This window comes from Thunnus thynnus, chromosome 3, assembly GCF_963924715.1.
Source record: "Thunnus thynnus chromosome 3, fThuThy2.1, whole genome shotgun sequence".
Taxonomy (NCBI): domain Eukaryota; kingdom Metazoa; phylum Chordata; class Actinopteri; order Scombriformes; family Scombridae; genus Thunnus; species Thunnus thynnus.
The window spans coordinates 8,713,343-8,735,024 of NC_089519.1; the positions used below are offsets into that span (position 1 = coordinate 8,713,343).

Genomic DNA, 21,682 nt, shown 5'->3' on the forward strand with positions numbered 1-21,682 from the left:
GGGTTTCTTTTATTTAAGGGGAAAAAAGCAACCAGGTTCACATCGTATTTTACAAGATTTACACATTATCTCACAATCTGAACATCACATTTCCCCCTACGATCAAATTCAAATCTAAGAGACAGAAATCAAAGTATAATAAGTTAAAAGTACTGCCTGAGCATGAGGACATAAAAAGAAATAATACAATGACGAGTATGTTTTGGCAAACACAAATATACATAACAAAGGATTGTCAGTGTGGTAAAGTAAAGCTAAACATGCTTGAGACACAACAACAACCTAATTATTAACAGGCAAAAGAAGATCTATACATAGGCCTACTGAATTTAGTATATTATGCAGAACCTGTGCAAACAAATCTGAACAGAAACTGTGAATTGCTTTATCTGTTACTCAGGTATATTGTATAAGAAGTAAAAGCTGGTAATGTTACTATAGCAGTGTGATAGAAATCAGAACCAAAAGCACCTAAACATCTTTTTACTGAATGCACCATGTAATATTACTGTGTTCTCAGGTAAACAGTGGAATAAACTGCAAAGATACAAAATTACAGTAACTAAAATTGTGTGCTTGTGCTGATGTGATGAGAACTGGCTTGCAGCTACCTGCTTTATTTGAATAACGCAACATACAAAACGATTTGACAGTTGCTATCATGCAATTGAGAGCGGTTTGTCCTTCTCTTCCAGCCCAGCTGCATGTTCTGCATTTTCACTCTGCTCATTTTCCACCTTAAGCAGTGTTTGCGACGTGTTATGAGCAGACTCTTGGCTCACAAGTGGGCAGTTTTGCACCAGAGACGAATTCAGACAGAGGAAGGTTTGGTTGTTCTCAAGTGCATCCAGACTCTTCGTGCTAGTCACCACAGAATCACTGAAGATGGTATTAGAGAAGACGGAATTGAAAGTGAATGAGGAGCCAAAAAGTGGCTCCTGTACAGGGGATCTGGGGCGGTCTGTGGCAACAACGATCTCTGGGTCTCTGGGGGGTTTGACTGGAGGAGCGGGCTCAAGTTCTTTGTCTTTAGTGTCTGGTTGTTGATTCTGATTGGCTGTTTCCTGCTCCTCCTGATGACTGCTCTCCTCTGAGACTGGGGCGGGGAGCGGCTCAGCCTTGACTGCAACCCTGCAGTCGCTGTTGACGCTGGAGCGACGTGACGAGCCCTCGGCTGTGGAAATGACACTGCTGGCACGAGGGAGACTTTTAGGGGACCTGGGTCCCTTTAGTCGCACCTCTTTCCCCAGAGGAGTGGAGAAGCAGTTGAGGCAGCCAGACATTGAGGATGACTTACCCTGAACATACAACACTGTAATCGGTGAACAAATTGAGGCTCGGTGGGTTTCAGCTTTGCTAGGGCTCGATTTTGAATGAATCCCATTGAACACTGGGCTCATTCTCACCGTGCCCCCTGAATCTGATGAGCGACGTGTTACTTTCCCTCTTGATCCCCTCCTGATGTTTTTTGTACCCCTCATAAGCCAGAAGTCCTGAGCTGACCCAGGTTCTTTCTTTTTTGGTGTGGCCTGGAGATCTGAATTCTGGCTCTTGGTAATGGGCATGGTGGACGCTTTCTCCTTGTGTATAGCAGAAGAGCTTGTGTGCTGTTGTTTCTGTGTGTGCTGGGGGGTGGAGGTATCACAGGGTGGCTGGTAGGAGGAGGAGGAGCGGCGTGACTGGGGCTGTTGGACAGGGCTGCTGCCATTCGACCAGGGCTCGTTATCCAGGCTCAAGCTGAACTCACCACTGCTTTCACTTTGGGCTCGACTCTGGACCACGTTGAGCCCTGGAAAGGAAGTACATAAACAAAATAATTATCTCTATAGGATTACATGTCCATTTTATATCATGCTTATCAACATAATATTCTTCATGACCAACAGGGGGCAGCAGAATCAAGTCTCCCTGGTAGTTGCTGAACTCTGCGGTCAGCATACAGATTAATATGAAACAAGGTCATGATTGCGATTTGATGGATTTACTCTAATTCCTGAGCTGGTAATACATCTGTATGCTTGCTGAATCCTCTAAACGAGTATCCACAGGGCTTTACCGTGGTTTTGCAGCTCATCGTTGTCCTCAAATCCAGATGGCACAGCACTATCGTTTGAATCCTTGTCTGTGGGACATAAAATATAAATAAAATGAGAAATCACTGAATGGGTACAGGTGAAGTTTTTCATGTCACTCTTCTCAATAGCCTCATCACATAAAAGCACAAGCATGTGTTGCTCTACTCTTTACAAATGTAGATGATGTCAAATGAAACAATGGCTCATGGATGGCTCTACCTGTCACCCACAGCTCAGAAACATCTGGGACAGTCTCAGTAGTGTCAGTGGCTGTGATTTGGAGATGGCCAGATGGCGGAGTGGTGGGATGAAGGTGGAGGATGGACAAGATGGATGTGGTAAGGGATGAGGTCAATGCGTCTTTCCTGTCCTCTTCCAGCTGCTCTGAGCTGTGTGCCCACTGCTTGTCCTCAAACGGGGCCGAGGGGTACGCCAAGCTGCTCAGGGCTGCATTGTTGGATCGAGGAGTGGAACAAGTGGGAGGTGGATGAGGGAAGGGGTAGACAGGTGAACTGGTCATGGAGATAATGAGGTTTTTTTTTCTGTGGTGTGGAAAACAGGGATGGTTTGCTTTCTCCATTGACCATACAATAGTGCATGATTTTTGTACTAGACTCTTTCCCTACAGTGCAGTGGACTCCTGGTAGGACAGTGCTCATGTGACATCAGTGTCCTCCTGCAATGCAGCATTTCTTTGACCTCTGTTGTTAGATTAAAATACCCCAGATTGTCTTCCAATGAGGCTACTTTGCAGGAAAGTGACTGCTGTAGATGCTTAAAACTGTAATATCATATCAAATTATTATCATCGAGTTATTGTGGTTAAATGGTGTTGGCATGAATGGACAAATTACTGACACATGACCACTGGTTTTATAAGTGCTGGGAAGCATCCTTGTTGACAATAATGAACTCAAACTGGAGTTACTTTAGCATTATGGCATGTAGTAGATGATGAAAATCATAAAGAAAAGGCACGGCTGGTATTACTGAGTTAGCAGCGAAATAAAAGGCTTCAGTCAAGATGGGGTCAAACACTGGACCACAGTTTTTCTTACACATGGAACGGCGGAAGAGGGACTTGACTTTGTCTCTGTCCTTCAGCCTGTTCCTCATACGGGGAAACATTTTCAGTGTGGCTATTTAACAGCAAGTGCAGCCACATGGGAGGTAGACGAGAGGTGACGGATGCAAGCAGAGAGAGAGAGAGAGAGGGGAGTAGGGAAAGAGGGAGGTATGTAGGAAGGGAGGGAAAATACAAGGGAAGGAGGGATGGAAGGAGTGAAGAAATACATTAACACACGAGAAAGACACAGGGGAGACAAATTGTGGACTGCTGAGGAAAGTTCACACACATCATGCATCAGGAAGAATGACACAACATATGCTTGCTTTTTTTAACACACTGAATTCAATCATCACTAACTTTTGAATGACTAAGATCTCATTCTTCATGTATGAGGGTTTATAAAAGGTTGAGTCATGCACATCTCAAGCAATTGTTAAAAATGTTTCAAACCGATTAAAAACATTTTGTTCAGGACACAATGTGTGACAAAACAAAGAAGAGCACACGAACACTGTGCTTAAACAGATTTTACTTAAAAATCCTTTGAGTTTTTGTGTCTCCTTGAAAAATGTTGAGGTGGAGGGGGTAATTTTGTCAGATTTGGGGAAGATATCCGTCCTTCAAATGAAGCTACATCTGCAGATCTGTCTCTCTGTCCACTGGCTGTGTGCTGGGCTTTACATGAACACTCTCCTGAACAATCTTTATGCCCTGCCTCTGACAGTGGTGTTCGCCTCAGTGGGAGACAAGGCTTGACTCTTACTTCCTGGTCTATGGCTGAAGTGATGATGATGGGACTTTGGTCCTTTAATGAGATCGGTTCTGCGAGGTCTATGGGAGATGATCTGGTGGATTCAAGAAGCTCATACTCACTGCTGTTACGTTGGGGTGAGATGGCATCACCTGCTGAAGTGCCTCCAGAGCCATCTGAGCTGATGAAGGAGCTGTTGTCGTGACAGGAAATGTGTGGCTCAGTAACACCTGAGTGTGTTGGTGTGGGTGGACGCTCTGGTCCATGCTCGCGGCTGCTGGATTTGATCAACTTCTTCAGCTTTAGAGTGATCCAGTTCCCACGCCTGTGGAAGAGCAGATGTACAAGAGGAATGAATGAGAGGCAAATAACCTCAGTCCTGTCATATCTACCACCCAATATTTCATTTATTCACTTGCATATTTCTATTGTGGAAAAGGTCTTGTGTACATGCCATTTGGCCAATCATCTCAGGTACATTTACTTCTAGGTTTAAAGGTTGCCAGTCACCACTTTAGGGCTGCATCTAGCGATTATTTTCATTATTGCTTAATCTGCCAGTTATTTTCTCAATTATTTGTTTTGTCTATAAAATGTTAGAAAATAGTGAAAAATTTATAATTTCTTAGAGCTCATGGTGGCATCTTTTTCTCATGTTTATTTTTTCTGATCAACAGTCCAAAATCTAAAGATATTAAAGTTTACAATCATGTGTGGCACAGAAAAGTTTTAAATCCTTACTACCGAGAAGCTGCAATCAGCAAACTTTTAGTGTTTTTGCCTGAACAATGACTAAAATGACTGATTTTCTGTCCATCGATTAAAATGAGCTACACCACTCTAACCCACATGACTGATGTGTTATGAAGAGCACAGAAAAGCGTTGGTCAACAGTCAGTCAAGCACTGCTAATCATAAAGAGTTGAACTAAACTAGCAAACAGTGGGCTCACATGAGTGTTTTCCTCTTTCAGATTAAAAAATAGATACTTATGAGAAGTTCCTGCCAGCCAGGTAGCATGTTGGCAAACATGTCCTGCGGTAAAGATCAGGAAAACTATTCATCTCAATGTATAAGTGAGTACACAATGAATGCAGAGAGTCATATCACTCTTGTAATGGTTTAAAAAAGTAGTTACCTGCGAGGAGGTGAGGGCTCATAAAACTTGTACTGGTCCATTATCTTCTCCTCTAGCTTCTCCTTCTGCCTCCTCAAATCATTAAGCTTGTCACTGAACAGAGACAACAGAGAGAGAAGATTAATACATCTTCAATTATAATCATAGTATATAATACTTTGGTGTTTTTGGGCTGTATCAAACACTGAGCACTAATGTAACAACTCATTAACAAAATATTGTAAATCAACTCATCAAACTCTATTTAATGGAAATATATCTTGTCATGGTGTTAGCCCAATTTCTGCATTTGGCTCACACCACTCATCTTTCTCCCCAGTACCTGTGTATCTTCAGCACAAATGATCACATCATGGTAAAATATGGTATGTTTTGGTAATGTCTGCTTACATATACTGTCGCTCCTCAACGTGAAACAGATCCTTGCTCTCCATAGTCTGTTCCAACAAGGTTCGGTTCTGCAGCATCAGGGTCTCGATCTGGGTGAGCAGATGGCGATTCTCTTCCTCCAGGTTGCCTTTCAACTGGCTCAGCAACTAAACATCACATAGACAAGCAGGTGTATATGCATACCTGTAAGCATGTATTGTTTGTCACACAATTATTAAAATGAAATTTTGCAACACAACGCATTAAACCAGCTAATTGAGCCTATGTAGCCCTGACAAAGTCAGTGATAAAGAGAGTTTATACAGACTGTAATGAGGTCAAGAGGCAATTACAAGGGACAATACCACACCAGATCAGCTTGCTGCATGTTCATACCTCACACTGATTAGTGAGCTTTGTGGAGGTGATGTCCAGCTGCTGATACTCCTTTTTGAGCTTGGAGAAGTCAGCCTCCAGCCAGGTGTGCTCCAGCTTGGCCTCATTCAGCTGGCTCTTGAGCTGCTTGTGATCGACTGTGAGCAACTCATTGTCGTTAAGAAGCTGACGGTACGTCTGGTTCAGCCTGAAAAATATGGACAATGTGAGAAAGTGTGTGCGTGGGCTTTTGTTTATGTGCAGGTGAAAGTGAATGTCAATTAATGTGACAGATTGTGCTTGTGCCTCCTCACCAGTCCTTCTCATCACGGAGCCTGCAACATTCAGCAGCGGTGGTGCTGTGCTGTTCCTTCTCAAGAGCCATCCTCATCTGCTCCTCCTTCAGAGCTTTCTCCAGGTCTTCTAGCTTGGTACGCTGCTGCAACAGGCTGTTGTACCTAAATATGTGAAGGTAATTTTTAAATGCAATTTTGCCAGCCAATTATGTCTTACACTGATCTGATAAAGCAGGAGAAAAAATGAGCCTTGAGGCCTCATTTTGCTTCAATTACATCAAAGCAAAATGTGTTTTTAATCAATCATTCCTAGTGACTCAATGAAAACTAATGTGCTGTTAAAAACACTGCAATTAATTAGTTAAATAAATATTATATCATATACTCATATATCCTCATATTCTCTCTCTTAACCTCAGCTTCCCTGTCTCTTCTCTGCCTCACCTGTCCTGCAGTGTGCGATGCTCCAGCTCCAGAGTGCGGTGGGCATTTTTCAGACAGCCATGCTTGCCCATCAGGGTCTCATACTCCATGGCTTGCCGCTCATGCAGAGCCGCCAGCCGCTCGTGATCACGTAATAGCTGCTCATGGGCACCACGCAGCTCTTCACGTTCACGTATGGCGCTGTCTCGCTCACCTTCTGTCCCTGACTGCTGATGCTGCAGCTGAACGTTCTGGGCCATGAGGGAGGCGCTCTGTGAGTTCAGTGTGGATTTCTCAACCTGGAGAAGAAAGAGGGCCAGTTTTGGGGTTAATGCTGCTGCAAAGGCTTGATAGAGAATCTTGTAGGACTATTTCAGGATTATATGAGTGGGCTGTTATGTAATGTTCACTACAGAGAATAGAGTGTGCTGTATTGGTACCTGCAGGTTAGCATTGTGCGTCTGCAAGGCCGTGTTGTTCTCCTGCAGTGAGGCAGCCTGCCTCTGCAGGGCAAGAATCTGAGCCTGTTGGCTGTCAGACTGGCTCTCCAACTGCTTCAGCTGGGACTGCATAGCCTGGCGCTCTGCCTCCAGTGTCGCATTCTGTATGTGAGAGGAGAGGAGAGGGTAGGAGAGGGGAGGGGAGGAGAGGGGAGGGGAGAAGAGGAGATAAGAGGTGATGAGAGGAGAGGAGAAGAGAGGGGAAGTTAGTTATTCTGACTACAGTGACTACATGCGAATGCAACAGTACTGTCTGCAGGAGGAACAACATAACAACCAGTAGTGTAATATCAGCTTTAGAACAATGTCTCTTCTATTAACAACGTTAAGTTGGCATCAAAAGGGAATTCTGTTGTGTAAGGGAATCTGTCATTTAATGTGATCCCATAAGGGCCTTAAGACCAATGAAGAATAAAGTCTTGCAGCCACTTACATTCCTCTCTACTTCAATCAGGCGGTCTTTGAGCTTCAGCAGCTCCTTCGTGGCTTCCTGACTTTCGCGCAGCCATTCGCTCATCACCTTGCCAGTCTCTCTTGGAGGGGTGGAGCTTGCTGCTGTCCACTCCTCCTCCTGTCTCTGCTGCAGGGCCTCATAGCTCAGCCTCACCTGTGTGATGGAGAGATGTTGAACCCTTGAATCTGGAGAAGAACTAACAGGCCTGCAAAGCTGAACTTTACTGACATGACTTACATTCTTGAGCTCTTGGCGCAGCTGCTGGTTGAGGGTGGAGGATTCCTGCAGACGAGCCTCTAGGGCGGCCATTTTGTCCTCTTTAATCTGAAGGGACTTTTTCAGGGACGACTCCAGTTCTGACTCCAGCATCTTGAACCTGCTGCTCGGAGAATGATTTTATTTTGTAATACATTTTGAAACAATCATTTCAAGAGTTCCATAATTTCAATAATCTAAATTATATAAATTCCAAGCTGTATGTATGTCTGCACCTGTTGTCTGGTGCATCTTGTTCCGCTTGCTGTGTACTCTCCTGGTTCAGGATCTTCATCTCCTGCTCATGGGCCAGCCTTTCTAGTTCATTATCTCTCTGCTGGGTCTTCAGTTTCTCGCTCACCAGTTCCTGGAGAGACATAATTTTAATGTTTAGCAGATGCTTTGATATTCATGTGAGAGATTTTGTTCATATTAAGACAAAAAATTAAATAACATTTTTTTAAAAACCTTTTTTGCCAAGTTGGGGTATTTAAAGCTGCACTAATCAATACCTCTATACTAACAATTAATTAAATGACTACATTTTAATTTAAAAAAAAAAATGTCTGTAGTCAGCTTGTGTTCAGTTACTTGTTTTGGCTTATACATTACGGATCATGTATGAGTTTGTAAGTGTGCGCCTATCAAATCCAGTCAAAACTAAAGCTGATGTCAATGGGGAATACACGTCAAAGCTGCTGTACAAATTCCCAGGGGAAACAGTGCATTATCAGTGGAATTTCAGGGTAGGTCAGGGCAGATTATTTATCCAGTCAGCGTAAGCCGGGCAGCCCAGACTTCCTCCCCTCACCTCTCTGAGGGTGGCCAGGGTCCTTTGGTCGATAGCAGTTTGCTTGGTCAGTTCTCTGTTGTCTCTCTCCAGGCCTTTGACCCTCTCAGCAGTCTCCCTTAACCCCTCCACCTCCTTGACTACAAAGCGCATCTCCCTTTCCAGGCTTGCCATACAGACGTTACTGCTGTCCAAATTGGCTTCCTGGATTTCAGTCTGAAACAGAAGACGGTAGAACAGTGGTCTTTTTATTCAACCATGACATTATCCTACCTGCACCTAGTAAACAGGCCTACTGTACCTACCTGCTGGCGGAGTCGTCGATTCTCTTTCTCCAGCTGCCTCTTTTCCTTCTCCAGAGCTGTGGTTTCTTGCTCCAGGCTCTGCTTCTCTGTCTCCAGTTGTTCCAGGCGTCGCGCAGAGATCCGGAGTTCCTCCAAGCTGGCCTGTAGACTCTGGTTCTCTGCCTCCAGCTCCTGAACCTCTGCCTCCAAACGCTGGACTTTTCGGTCTAAAGAGATAGAAGAGGTAAAAAAATAAACTGTGTGGAGTGTGTAAGGGGGTTAATCATTGTTTGATTACAACATTATAATGTATAGCACCTACCAGTGTTGTCAAGGGAAGTCTGTAGATGTTGATTAACTGTGTCCAGGGCCCTGCACTTGGCCTCCAGCCGCTGTGTGTGCTTGCTGGCATAGGAGGAGCGTGTTGGCAGACCTGTGAAGATGCTGTTGTGGCAGGGGCTGCTGTTCTTTGAGCCAGGGGAGTGATCACGTGATCCAACAAAACAATGGCGCCTATTGTGATGGTTTTCTAATACTTCCAGATCAGACATCAGTTCTTTGAGATGGTCTCCTCTGTCTCCGTCCTCTAGCTGTCCTTTTTCCTGAATATGAAGGTGTGAATTATCTGTGAGGAGGATCTCACTCTGGATGTCCTCCAGATCTTCTGCTTGGTGGCATTCTGAAACTCCATTGGACGTCTGCTCTGTTACTGTACTGAGCTGGAATACATTAGTGTGGTTTTCTATATTTGAGCAGTAGGTTTGTAACTCTGTGGGTTCGTCTGTTGATGAGGTACAGTTGTTGGTGTTACAGACCACCTGGCAGACATGGTCATACTCATGACGGAGGCTGTGTTTGGGCTGGTTGCTGTTATTAAGAGAGGCATCTCTGAGATCCTCTATGGTCCTCAGGAGACTTCGGTTCTCCTTCTCCAGCTTCAGCATGCGACTGCGGGTCCTCTCACTCACCTCCTCACTCAGAGTCTGCTGGCCTTTAGACAAACACATCATGACAATTAACACTGGGTCCAAAGAAGGTGAGAACTCAAGATTGACAATGAAAAACGGATAAACATTTAAAGTGGTAGTTTGGTTAGGAGTCATACATACTTGGGGATCATTTAAAAAAAGTCTCTATGCTATTTACATGTCTTATGAATCTATCTAAACTCATTTAGTCTGATAAATTAGCGATATAAGATGAGTAGGAGCTCCACTCAAATGTAGGGAAATACTCTCTATCTTTTGTTGAGCCTGAGTGCCGAAAAGTGCAAATTCTGTGTGCATGTAAATAAAAGAGGATACAGTAATCTAACTTCTCCAATAATCCTTAAATTAGAAAATATAATAAATTTATAAATAAAATTGGTAAATTAGTACTTAGACCAGCCATGGGAGAAGGTTTAAAGTGTTTTTATTCATTTGAGTTGAACTGCTCCTGATCCCACATCCAGTAATGGAGCTAAATGCATGCACACCCTTCAGTAATTTACATAACCATCTCCTTCATTATCTGCTCTACCTATCTAACTATTAACATCTATCACTTCATCTGAACACCAGCCTTTACCCTGAGAGTCCCCAGTGGTCTTGGAGAGCTGCTCTAACTCCCAACCCAGGTGCTGGGACTCCTCCATGCTCCTCCTCTGTGCTAAACACAGAGCCAGGTTCTCTTCTTGCAGCTCCTCAATGCGTTTCCGATCAGCCTCCCTCTCCTGAAGGGGAGACACAAAGTTATCAGTGAGCATGGTTTCTGTCCAAGATGCTAAAAGTACAAGATGACCATTGAGAGTCAAAGAGGACTTGTTGATCTAATGTTCAGTTCTTGATGTTTTTGAGTTATACGCTACTGGTCTGTGTTGTCATTTGTAGAGGAGGCTTAACACAAGACATCTCCCTGTGTGCAGATGTCTGACCTGTTCCATGTCGTGGATCCGGGCCTTCAGCAGCAGGCTGTGCTTTTCCAGCTGGTGGATTTTATCTGAGCGTGCCCTCCAGCCTGCCAACTGATCCTCCAGCACCTCTTTGGTCTCCTGTAGCACCCTGTTATCCTCCTTTAGCTCCTGAGATACAAAAACACACACGACTGTCATATTTCTCTTAATCTCCATCTTTCGCGTTTACATGTCCATATGTAAGAAAAACTCCACTACACATCTTACTCCTTACATCTTATCATCCAAAAAATCATTTTAAAATTCGTTAATATGTGATTGGCACATCAGACTAACCATATATGATCAAAATTAATGTCTCAAAATTCACTGGTGAAATATTTATACTGCATCAACCTCCACTTTGGCCTTGTAGAACTCCATCTTGTGCAGTTGCTCTCTGTAGCGTCCCACTTCACTCTCCAGCTTGTCCGCCTTGATGGCTCTCTCTCTCAGGGCGTCCAGCTCGTCACGGTAGGTGCGGGCTGCGCGGGCGTCCACAAGCAACTGGGAGTTCTGGTGAAGGTTCAGACAGAGTCATGATTTTTAGCAAAAACTTTAAATAAATGTAGATCTGCGCCATTCTTTCTCAGCTAGTCTTTACTGCAGAAAACCTTTTTGGCCAAGTTGGTTTATTTAAAGCTGCACTAATCAATACTTTTATATTAAGAATTAATCAAATGACTACATGTATGTGAAAAGGTTGTTGTATGTAGTGATGAACCCACAGAGATTTATGGCCCAGCACTAAACAGCAGACAAAGTTAGCGACTAGTTAGCGAACATGGTGGAGCATTTAGCAGCAAAAGAGCCAGATTTTTTTCTCAGGAGTTTGTGGAAACCACCGGCTAACATGAGAGTAAATATTGGTCAGAAATACAAATCCAAATAACAGCGTCTCCATGTCTGCTGGAAGTGAAAACAAGTAACTGCTTGCTAACATGTCCAGTATATCAACTTTATCAATGCTGCTTTAAATTCCAGTCATTGTTGGAAACATATGAACCATGCTAACTATTGTAGCCAACCTAAGCCAAAAGGCTTTAAAGGCATACTATGTCGGATTTGTCAGTTGCTGTTTGTAAATACAACATTTTATAGTTGACCCCTCCTCCTCGGTTCAACGACACCAGAGCAAGAGCGAGAGAGAGAGAGAGAGAGAGAGAGAGAGAGAGCAGTGGTATTCGAGCGAGCTAGAGAGCGAATAAAGAGGGGGAGCGGCGGTAGCGAGAACAAAGCAGTGAATCACAGAAAAATAATGTTATTTTCTGCTTGTTTCATGGCAGTTATGTTGCAAAGCACAAATAAACACGCCCACACCTCTGCACATATCAACACAACCCTGTGGGAAGGTGCCGCATTGTTGGGTTTGTTGTGAATGCAGCTGAAGGGCACGCTTCATCCTGTCCACTGTGGCCTCTCTGCTCTGTGTGTGTGTTTGTGTGTCTGTGTGTGTGTCTGTGTGAGGAGCTAAGCCCCTCACTTGGTCATACAGATACAGACCTGTTCTCTTTATACATCCATGACACAGACAGAGAGCAGAGAAGAGAGACAGAGAGATAAATATCCCATTTCAACAGCGACAATAGCATTTAAGGGAAACACTGAAGCACATTAAAAAACACAGTGATGTAACCTGGTCGCTATGTTTTTAAAGAATCTCAACCTCACATCTTGTGTGCTGTTATTGGCTAGGGGCAACACACCCACTGACCAAAGGTTTACCTCCAGCAAAGTTCTGAACATAGCAAAATAATAAGAAAATACAGGCAGAGGACAGAGTCTCTGCGAATACATACACCGCCACACACTTCTAGTGGGTCATAAGTGATGATTGAGAGGGATTACTTTTGTGTGGGTCTACATATTGTTGTTTTAGGAAAATCCTACATAGTATGCCTTTAACAGAGAATATGAATTGGGATCTCCTGTTCAGATAAATCCACAAAGGCTTTAGCTGTGTCTTTGAGTCAGAGTTCGGAGATTTAAATTTGGTGTCATTAAGCACTGCTCTGCAGCAAAGTATGGTGTGCATTAATCTGTATAATCTGCAGAGCGGTCAGAAGGTTACTGTGTGTCACTATTAGAAGGAGCTGTAATTTATTCTTTGTCTTCTTTGACTTCAAACCTCCTGCTGGATCCTCTTCAGCTCTGCCTCCATGTTCTCCAGCTCGTGTCTGCAGTCCAGCGTCTGTTCACTCTTCTCCTCTCTGTAGGGTTGGGTGAACAGTGCAGGCGGGTAGGTTAGTGTGCACTACTTACTATTTTTCTGCAATAACTTTGTATATATTCAAATACTTTAAATGAACATAGAGTGAGCACGTATACATACACACATTCCACATTTTAATCATCATTGCAAGGAAACAAAATGTATCAAATGCTGAATGGTAAATTTAAAATGGTGTATAGGCCCTTATTATTGCTGTTGCTACAGATTACATCTTTTAAATCTACACATAAAGGATTCCAACACAATATTTTCCCTATACCTGAACTTCATTTAACCTATATGTTGTTTTTTTTTTTTAAAATAAATTCTAAATGTATTATTTTGTTGGTTGTTGCAAATGCCTGTTCAGATGCATACAGTATATGTCTAAAGAAGGCCAGGGCAAGTCAAGTCAAGCCATACTTGACGGCTCTATGTGACATTGTGTTTGCTCAGAGGGAACAGTATGTTAATCTGAGCATCCCAACGAGAGAGGACAATACAATGGAGAAGACGGGGACAGAGTGCAGAGAAGGAACTGGGATCTTGATCGGATCAGGGTTAGTGTGTGTGTATGCAGTATCTGCAGAAACACAGAGCCGATGTGGGTCAGTGGCAGTGCACAGCCATGGAACTTGCCAGGCAGGCATTAATGTGGGCCAAACTCCCCCGGGGCATCTCCTATCCTGTAGTATCTCTCTTTCTCTCATTCACTCATTATTGGGAGTTCCCCAGAGAGGAGGCTACCTCAGCTTCCTTACCAACAACCCACTTATAACATGCTAAGAGATTATATAATAAATTATCTACTTTGGGAAATTACAACCTTTAGCCAGGATGATACAGCTCTTTTTCTGTTTTCTTATTCATTAGCATATTTGCTGTGCCATGCTTTTTTGACTGTAAAATTGTAAAAGATGCTGTATAAAGTGAAAATGATCTGCTCTCCTGATTGTGTAAATTATATATATATTTTTAGCATAAATATTTTATTCATATTTTTCATCCTCTCATGTTAAACTGCATTGTATTTTTTCATTTTTATAAATGAACAACTATTTTTTTTTTGGTGACACAGCTAGCTAGTGGTGTGACCTGAACTCTATCCACGCAGTACTCACAGCTCTTGTCTAAGTCGTCTGATCTTAGCCTTGGAGTCGGCCAGTTCCACCGCCAAGTGTTGCTGTGTCCCGGCCTGCTGCTGCTGCTGCATGATGGGAGGGTAGCTGGCAGACTGCGGGCTGGAGGGGCTACTGAGCAAGCTAACCACACCTTCCTTTTCTTGCGTTAGCTCTGCTATAGTCTGCAAAAAAGGAAGGGATCGAGGAATGCAACAAGTTACAGATGACAATTTAACCTCAATACCCAATTTCCTCTCGACATCTGTGCACTAGAAGCATAGCTTGTTGACTGAAATGGTTTCACTGTGATGATCAAGTATGTCCACAGTGATTTTATGTTTCATACGGACAATTTGTAGCCATTTACTTCATTGCCAAATTACAACTGCGTGTACAGAATATGTTTCGTGGGTTCAGATAAGTTGCAAAATACACAGAAAAATGCAGGTAATATAGTAGATCATCTTAAACAATTATAATTAGTGATGGAAAAACAAACATGAGCACCTCCAGATGGGTGTCCCTCTGATCCAGCAAGTGTCGGAGGTGCATGGCCATGTTTCTTGCCATGGCCTCCAGCTCATCTGGGTTCACTTCACTGGACTCCAACCACTGCAGATCTAGCACGTTCTCTTGACTGTGAGTCAACTGGAAAATATTGGAAAGGGACAATCAGGGTAACAGAGGATAGAGCAATATAATCTGCATGAACACATAATAGCATAATGATCATCTTGATGCAGCTATAAATTTCACAGGCAATCACTGCTTTCAGTTCTGAATAAATTCTTGGTTTTGAATAACTTGAGCAAGCACCATAACATCGAGGTAACTTGTAGATGACAGTATATTGATCATGTTATTGGAAGAGGTTGTGATATGAGTGTTTTTATCCTCAGAACTGTTCCTATAATCTGTACATTTCCTATGTTATCTGTTATATTCAGCTAACATGGCTCATTTGACCTTCTTTTTTCATTTGTCCCAAGAAGAAGAAGAAACCAGATACCTCCTGAATGTGCACAGCTATGGCTGCTTTTGTGTCAAAGTCAAGTGTCTGGATCCTCTCAATGTACTCCTCTTTCTTCTCACACTGATGAAATGAGAATAAAAAACGAATTAGCTCATGCAGCCTGGTTCTGGGGTAGAGAAAGTGGTTATTCTGCATACATTGGACTCAAACCTCAGACAGTCAGTGTTTTTACCTGGACTGCACATCCCAGTAGTAACAGCAAAAGCTTCTTCATCTCCTCCAAACTTTGTTCTGTGGTGGTGGAGGGGCAAGTAACAAAAAGTTAATTATCTGAGATGAAACTTATCAGATGAAAGCACTGAGGGCTGCTGGCATGGATTGAAGTGGAATAGAGCGCTGGCTGGTGAATTTGGGTCATCAGTTACCAAAGCCTTAACATCACATGCCAGTGTTGTTATCAGACTGATAGAGTGAAATTGAATTAAAATGGTATAGGACTGAGCCAAGACAGACTGTGTGTGAATATCTGAACCAATTATTTGGGGATAAAATGCTGAATAATGGTCATTGTTCAATATTTAAACACAAAGATGATCACTTGAACTGCACTGATACTGCTGGATCATTTAATTTTACTGTCAGGGTTGTTGGAACTTTTCTTTCAAATGATGGATATCTCATTTTTTAAATTAAACTCTTCATTTTCACTTAGATCTGTTAATTTGACCAATTTTACAAGCAGCCAGCAAATGAGCCAGGTCCATACTACAAATATCTTACTCTGCATTGAAAAATCAATGCCGTGTGTATTGAGTATCAGCAAACAGACTAATCAGGCTTCCAACCGTATACTGACTTAGCAGCTCCACTTGAGAAGAGAGAGGAAGAACACTTTTAAAAGAGCATACCACAGTAAGGAGTCCTGCCAAGCAGCAACACGTTTGGCAAAGGAGTCATTATCAATTGTCTCAGATTATCCTGTGAAAAAAAAAGAGAAACAGAGAGGGAAGAGGGAGAAAAAAGGAAGATAAGCACATTTCAGCCAAACTGAGGCGAGAACAGAATAAAACCTTTCTTGCGGTCTAGCCAAAGTGCCTGAATGGACGGGGACGTATGTATGTACAGCACATAGCAGCTGCTTAGACGCATGTATAGAAACTCAGCCAACAAACGGGCGAGTGCTCTGAATGGGTAGATGACAGAGCCAGTTTCCCCGGTGCGGTGGTGAAATCCTCCAAAACTGCAGCCTTGTTTTTAGCTATAAGTGGTTCGTGTTCACGAGTGCATGTACAGTATGTGCGTAAATACTAGTGTGTGTGTGTGGTTTAATAGTGATTGTTAATAGCTCCTCATGGAACAGTGACTCTGTAAACTTCAGGAAACTATTAGTGATTCCCCTGTGAGAGGAAACCTACAGTACAGTTGACTGGAATCATTTAGTCTTTGATGCAGTACAGCGAGACTACACCAACAGTCGCATTTTCCAGTGACTGCCACCCTGACCGTTTGGGAAAGTTCAACTGACTGGTTATGGCTCTCCCATCATCCTCTCCTTTCCACATTTATGTGTGATTATGGAGTGTGGAGCTCAGATTAAGTCTCGAATGTTTGGCACTATTAGAATATTCGGATCAGGATATTTGATTTGAGGATGAATCAGTGTGCAAATCTAAATATGTCAGGGATACACGGCACTGAAGCATCTTACTGTATTAATTTGTTTGACTAGATATACAAGTATAATACACACCAGTTGCAGCTTAATTATGTCTCTGTCAGTTCAAACTCTTGTTTCTTCTAACTCAAAATATCATACATTTTTTTCCAAAAGTCAATAAGTAAAGCCCTCCAGCTGACCTTACAGAATAAAAATAGCCAAAATTACACTGGAACGGATGTGGTTTCACACGACAGCAGGAGTTTAAAGATGCAAAAGCTACATCGACTTTTTCTGCAACGGAGTCTGAAACAAATTAACTTTCTTCATGATTTTCTCTTAGCAAGAAGTAGACATTATTGATCTCTGCCATTTTTATTTCCTCCAGAATTAAGTGCTAGGGTGGAAAGCTGTGTTGAGAGACATCAGAGTGAACTCTGACTGACACCAAAATGTAAGAAGAAACCAAACTTTATGTTCACCGAGAGCAATTTCAGTAGAAACAATAATTCGACACGATGTTGAAAATAACGCTGTTCATCTGTGGTGACAAAAATAATAAAAAGCCATCATTCCTTTACTGTACGTACCTAAAGAACTTGATTGTTCCATCTCCAGTGAAATTACTTTTTTTGTGATCTCAACAGATCTTAACAGATGACAGCTTAGCTCCAATTGTACTTAATTATTCTGACATAGACAGAAAATCCAAGATTCACCAGCCGTGCTGTCTGCTGCTGCAGTGTCTCGTGCTTCAAATGTGTCACTCTAAAGCTCTGTGACCGCAGCTTTACTGTGGCCCGCTGCTGCGCTCTAACCTCACTACTGTGCTGATTACACAGATGTTGACATGACTGATATTTAGGGCACGCATCTTAGGAAGAACCAGATGAGCTGCTGGGACACAAGTGCTACCAACTATCAGGTTTGTGTGATCCAGTGTGTGTGTGTGTGCCTGCACGATGCAAAGTTGAGGTGGAGTAGAAAAATCCACATCAAACATTCATATATCATAATCCCATGTCGAGAGAGATGTAGAGTTAAGCAGCCTGTAGCTTGGATGCATTATATAACATATTACATGGCTAAGAAACATCCCACACTCACCAGATAATACGTCTTGATTTGCTGGACAAGGAAGTTCAGGTTGCGGATCCTCTGACTTGGATCCCTGCTCACCTTTTTTGCACCCTGAGGTGTAGGCGGGGGATTTCTGAAGATGGGAAACAACATAAAGGCATTTTACCCAACATATCTACTATTCCCAAACAAATAAGTGGCTATCACTGGGGTGGGATGAAAGGAAGCTGGTAAAAGTTTTGGCTTTAGGAGCGCCATGAAAACATGTATGAGGTCTCTATTCATTTCTAACTTTAGCCTGTGTGACGTCATTCCTTTCAGCTACCAAACTGGACTGTTTTCCAGCCAAATGGGGTGGCGTTAGACTTTCCACCCCAAAGAAAACCTTTAGTTGGATTCTTGAGCTGCTGGTACGGGCCTACTGTAGCGACTAACTGTCACATAATATGCTGTTATCGTTCACAGGCCCCAGTGCAGAAATGTAGGTCAGTCTGCATCCTTTCTTGTTGCCCAAGAAAAGATACCTTTGTGAAATAAAACACTAATTGTGTCTGTTGGGTGCAGAGTACAATAGTTTTTTCAAAGGTGCTGGCAAACAAACAGAAACAAGTGATGGACCAAACTATAAAGTTTGATCTTGCTTCTTGTATCCCAGCAAAGGGACAGAGGGACAGACAGACAGACATCCTAAAAGACACCTAGAGAAAGACAGACGCTACCTAACTGTCCTGCGCATCACATTGTTGGTCAGCCTGTCTCTCTCTCTCTGTGCTGTTTGTCCTGTTTCTGTCTCTTCCTCCCCTCCCTTCCATCTGTGTCCCAGTACCATAAACACCAACAACAAGGCCCTAATCCCAGAGGGTCTCCCAATCCAAGAGATTATCCCGCCTCCTCCCCTCCCCTCAGTGCAGCATTGTTTTGCATTTAGAGCTGGTTATTGTGACCCTGGGGGATAAGTGGGATGAATGGATACTGTAGACTTGGGGTGGCTAGACAGCATTATCCACAAGTGCATTGGGTCATCATTTTTTTTTGACCTTTTCTTTCCAACTCTTTGATTTCAGATTCTACCTTCTGGAGCATCAGTGGATCCTAACAGGGGAGCTAAAACCATCATCTTGCTGCTTATTAACTCATAGTAGTTTTTGACACAACTGTAAACTGCCAGTGGACCATCAGTTTGAGTTTATTATGGGTGAGGGTAATTCCCTCAGAACATACGGCCCTCAAATCATAATCTCTTAAGTAGCATCTTGACAGTATCTATGATGCCCCTCATGTCTTGGCAGATCTGGCACACTTCTAGTCTTCAAGCTGATAGTGTAAGTCATGTATCTATAGCTTTAATGCTAATTCTAACATTTTTGGGGAGACCCTAACCTGTAAGTCATGCGGAAGTTGCATTTAAAGACTGCTGCAGACTACAAAGATCCCTTTTATTACTGCAGAGCGACAAAGCCAGCACTGTTAGTGCCTGGATAAGAATGTTAGCAGACACTTGGTGCTCTATCAGTCCCTGCTGTAGATGACATGAGGGAAAAGATAACTACAGTAATTCTCAAAAAAAAGACTTTGATTCGGATGATTCTGTTTGATACAGGTCATACTGTCATTTCATCAAAACTTTACAGTCAATCATAAATGAATGACAGATGCTATATATAGTCTAGGATGGAACATGGCTTTCAAACACAGGCTACTAATCTGAATGTCAATCTGGACACTGTTCAAAACCTAAATTTGAAATGTGACAAATGAAATATAAAGTGACCCACAGAAACTAAGCCACAACTTACATTTGGCTCATTATGTCATTCAAAAAGACTCCATCCAGTAATTCAGAAAAGTCCAAGTGCACACCTCCATCATTTGGCACAAATGTCGTCACCTAGATAACACAGAGAGTACAGGATGAGTTGTAATATCAGTCTCTGGCAGGAAAATCGAAGCCTTCTGCATTACTTACCCAAGTGACCAGTGGACTCAGCATGAATTGATCCAGACAGGGCAGAAAAACCCCAATTTCCATCGTGAATCAAGGTTGTGAGAGATGAATCTCAACAGAATATCCCAGCTGTTTCTATCAGGAAAAGGCTGATGGCTGCCTTGCAACTACATTTTCCTCAGAAGTCATCCTGTCTTGCAAAAATAAGTGCATCATTCAAGTCGTCTGAGATCCCGTTCCATCCATCTCATTTAAACTAGTTGACAATGTGCTCTTAGCGTTTTCACTCCCAGACACCTCTTGAAACTACATCCATGAGATCTGACAGTTTCATCGACGTCAAGTCCGTGTTGAAACGCGATCCCATCCGCATTTTGTCCCGCAACACCTCACACATCCTCCATGGTCCTCTGCTGCAAAGGCATCTGCCGTCAATTCCCCCCCCCCCCCCCCCCCACCCCCTACCCCTCCTCCTCCTCCTCCCAGCTTCCCTACTCACACAGAAAGAGTTAGCAATGATGTATTAGTGTGATTTTTAAAAAAAGAATAATCAATAAAAAGTGACAATTCAGCCCGACATGCTACTCCTTCAAAAAACCCTCAAATCTAGACACAACAAAATGAACGGTTCCCTCCCCTTAAGGATTCATAGTTTAAACCCACTGCAGCAGAAGTGCTAATAGAGCGATCCGAAATATCTTTGCCTTTAATCTGTTACCATGGCGACCGCTCCCACACCCCTCCCCATCAGCAGCAGCCTCTTTCACACGACAACAAAAGCAACACTGCTGTTACACACCCACCTCACCGTTTAGCCACTTCACTGCAGATGACATTTTTTTTAATGTGAGAAACTATTAAGAGACATGATAAAAAATATTTAGGAACATTCAGCAAGGCGACTCTTATTAACCTTTAATTACAAATCATAAAGACAAAGTTTTTGTTAGTGCAACTTCATTTTTGATTTTCAAGAACATTTCTTCAACCTTAATCATAAAATATCCCTATTATGTAGCCTGATACACTCAGTAATTTGGCTATTTCAGGGAGATTGAGATGCAGTAAAAAGCAGAGGAGGATATCCATGTGTGGGATGAGGAAATGTTCTCCTTCCCACTGAATACAAAACATCAACTCATGCCAAACTTTGGCAGCCAGAGATCAGTAACGGTGCCACAACACCACCTAGTGTTTAAGACCGGAACCAAACTGTCACTGATACAAATAAACACTGTAATACCGAGATGTGACTTTACAGTAATAACATCATAATCACAATTACTACATGATTTATTCAGATAATTATAATCTATATTTTTTAATTGAATCAATTCACTCACAGGGAATATAAGTTAAAAGCATCTATGTATGCTACATTTAAAAATACATTATATTTTACAATTGGCTTTGAATGCACTCCTTTAATAATAGTATAATGTAAATAATCAGAATATTTATACAATTTCTTGTACACTTTCAAAACTTCATGCTTAAATTTAATTAATCTGAATGACAGATGTGAGATGTTTCCCTTCTGTCAACAGCCAAATACACAGTATATACTCCACTTATATTATTTGTGATAATAACATTTAATTCAAGTATTCAGTTTTAATGTGTTATTACTGATGGTTTTCTTCACTGTCAACTCACATATTTGTCTGTCAGCTTGTTTTGGAGTTTGTCTGCCCCCCAGTGGCCGGATATGATACATGCAGCATTAAAAGTTGGACGCTTTTGTTGATGCTTCTGTCTAGATCTTGAGTATAACTCCAAATCAAACTGAATTCATGTTTTGATCTATTTCTAGTGTAGAAAAGTTTTTTGTTATATTACTAATTTTGTTACATTCTGAGGGATTTTGAGAAGATTATATTATAGATACACATTGACCTCATTAGATACACCTGCACACATGCATATATATTTTCTTCTAATGCCATCAAAACTAAAATCCTTTATTGAAATACTACAACAGC

The 21,682-nt window shown here is 42.3% G+C and overlaps 1 protein-coding gene across 3 annotated transcripts; it reads right to left on the reverse strand.

Moving 5' to 3' along the window:
* Positions 1 to 4: 4 nt before the first annotated feature.
* Positions 5 to 20,130, reverse strand: ccdc88aa (coiled-coil domain containing 88Aa). 3 transcript variants are annotated; one of them, XM_067583921.1, is made up of 29 exons: positions 19,722 to 20,130; positions 19,552 to 19,643; positions 17,783 to 17,888; positions 15,927 to 15,996; positions 15,251 to 15,309; positions 15,055 to 15,138; positions 14,553 to 14,693; positions 14,046 to 14,227; positions 12,841 to 12,922; positions 11,070 to 11,228; positions 10,695 to 10,841; positions 10,349 to 10,493; positions 9,102 to 9,770; positions 8,801 to 9,006; positions 8,517 to 8,711; positions 7,942 to 8,072; positions 7,688 to 7,829; positions 7,430 to 7,603; positions 6,937 to 7,098; positions 6,518 to 6,795; positions 6,092 to 6,235; positions 5,799 to 5,985; positions 5,424 to 5,569; positions 5,034 to 5,126; positions 4,018 to 4,220; positions 3,134 to 3,214; positions 2,295 to 2,522; positions 2,057 to 2,122; positions 5 to 1,789 (listed from the first exon to the last, which is right to left on the reverse strand). In XM_067583921.1, exons 1-29 carry the CDS (start codon positions 19,782 to 19,784, stop codon positions 660 to 662), a joined length of 5,565 nt encoding a protein of 1,854 aa, XP_067440022.1. In that variant the 5' UTR covers positions 19,785 to 20,130; the 3' UTR covers positions 5 to 659. The 3 variants fall into 3 exon arrangements, with proteins under 3 accessions (XP_067440022.1, XP_067440023.1, XP_067440024.1); XM_067583922.1 differs by lacking the exon at positions 3,134 to 3,214; XM_067583923.1 differs by lacking the exons at positions 2,295 to 2,522; positions 3,134 to 3,214.
* Positions 20,131 to 21,682: the final 1,552 nt, after the last annotated feature.

What these genes read in the sequence shown, in the direction of transcription:
- ccdc88aa (XM_067583921.1), bottom strand. Translation starts at nt 19,784, where the DNA reads ATGGAAATTGGGGTTTTTCTGCCCTGTCTGGATCAATTCATGCTGAGT. An exon ending in TGCGCCAAGAGCTCAAGAAT is followed by an intron (nt 7,604 to 7,687) that starts GTAAGTCATGTC and finishes TCCATCACACAG; the next exon opens with GTGAGGCTGAGCTATGAGGC. An exon ending in AGCTCACTAATCAGTGTGAG is followed by an intron (nt 5,570 to 5,798) that starts GTATGAACATGC and finishes TGTGATGTTTAG; the next exon opens with TTGCTGAGCCAGTTGAAAGG.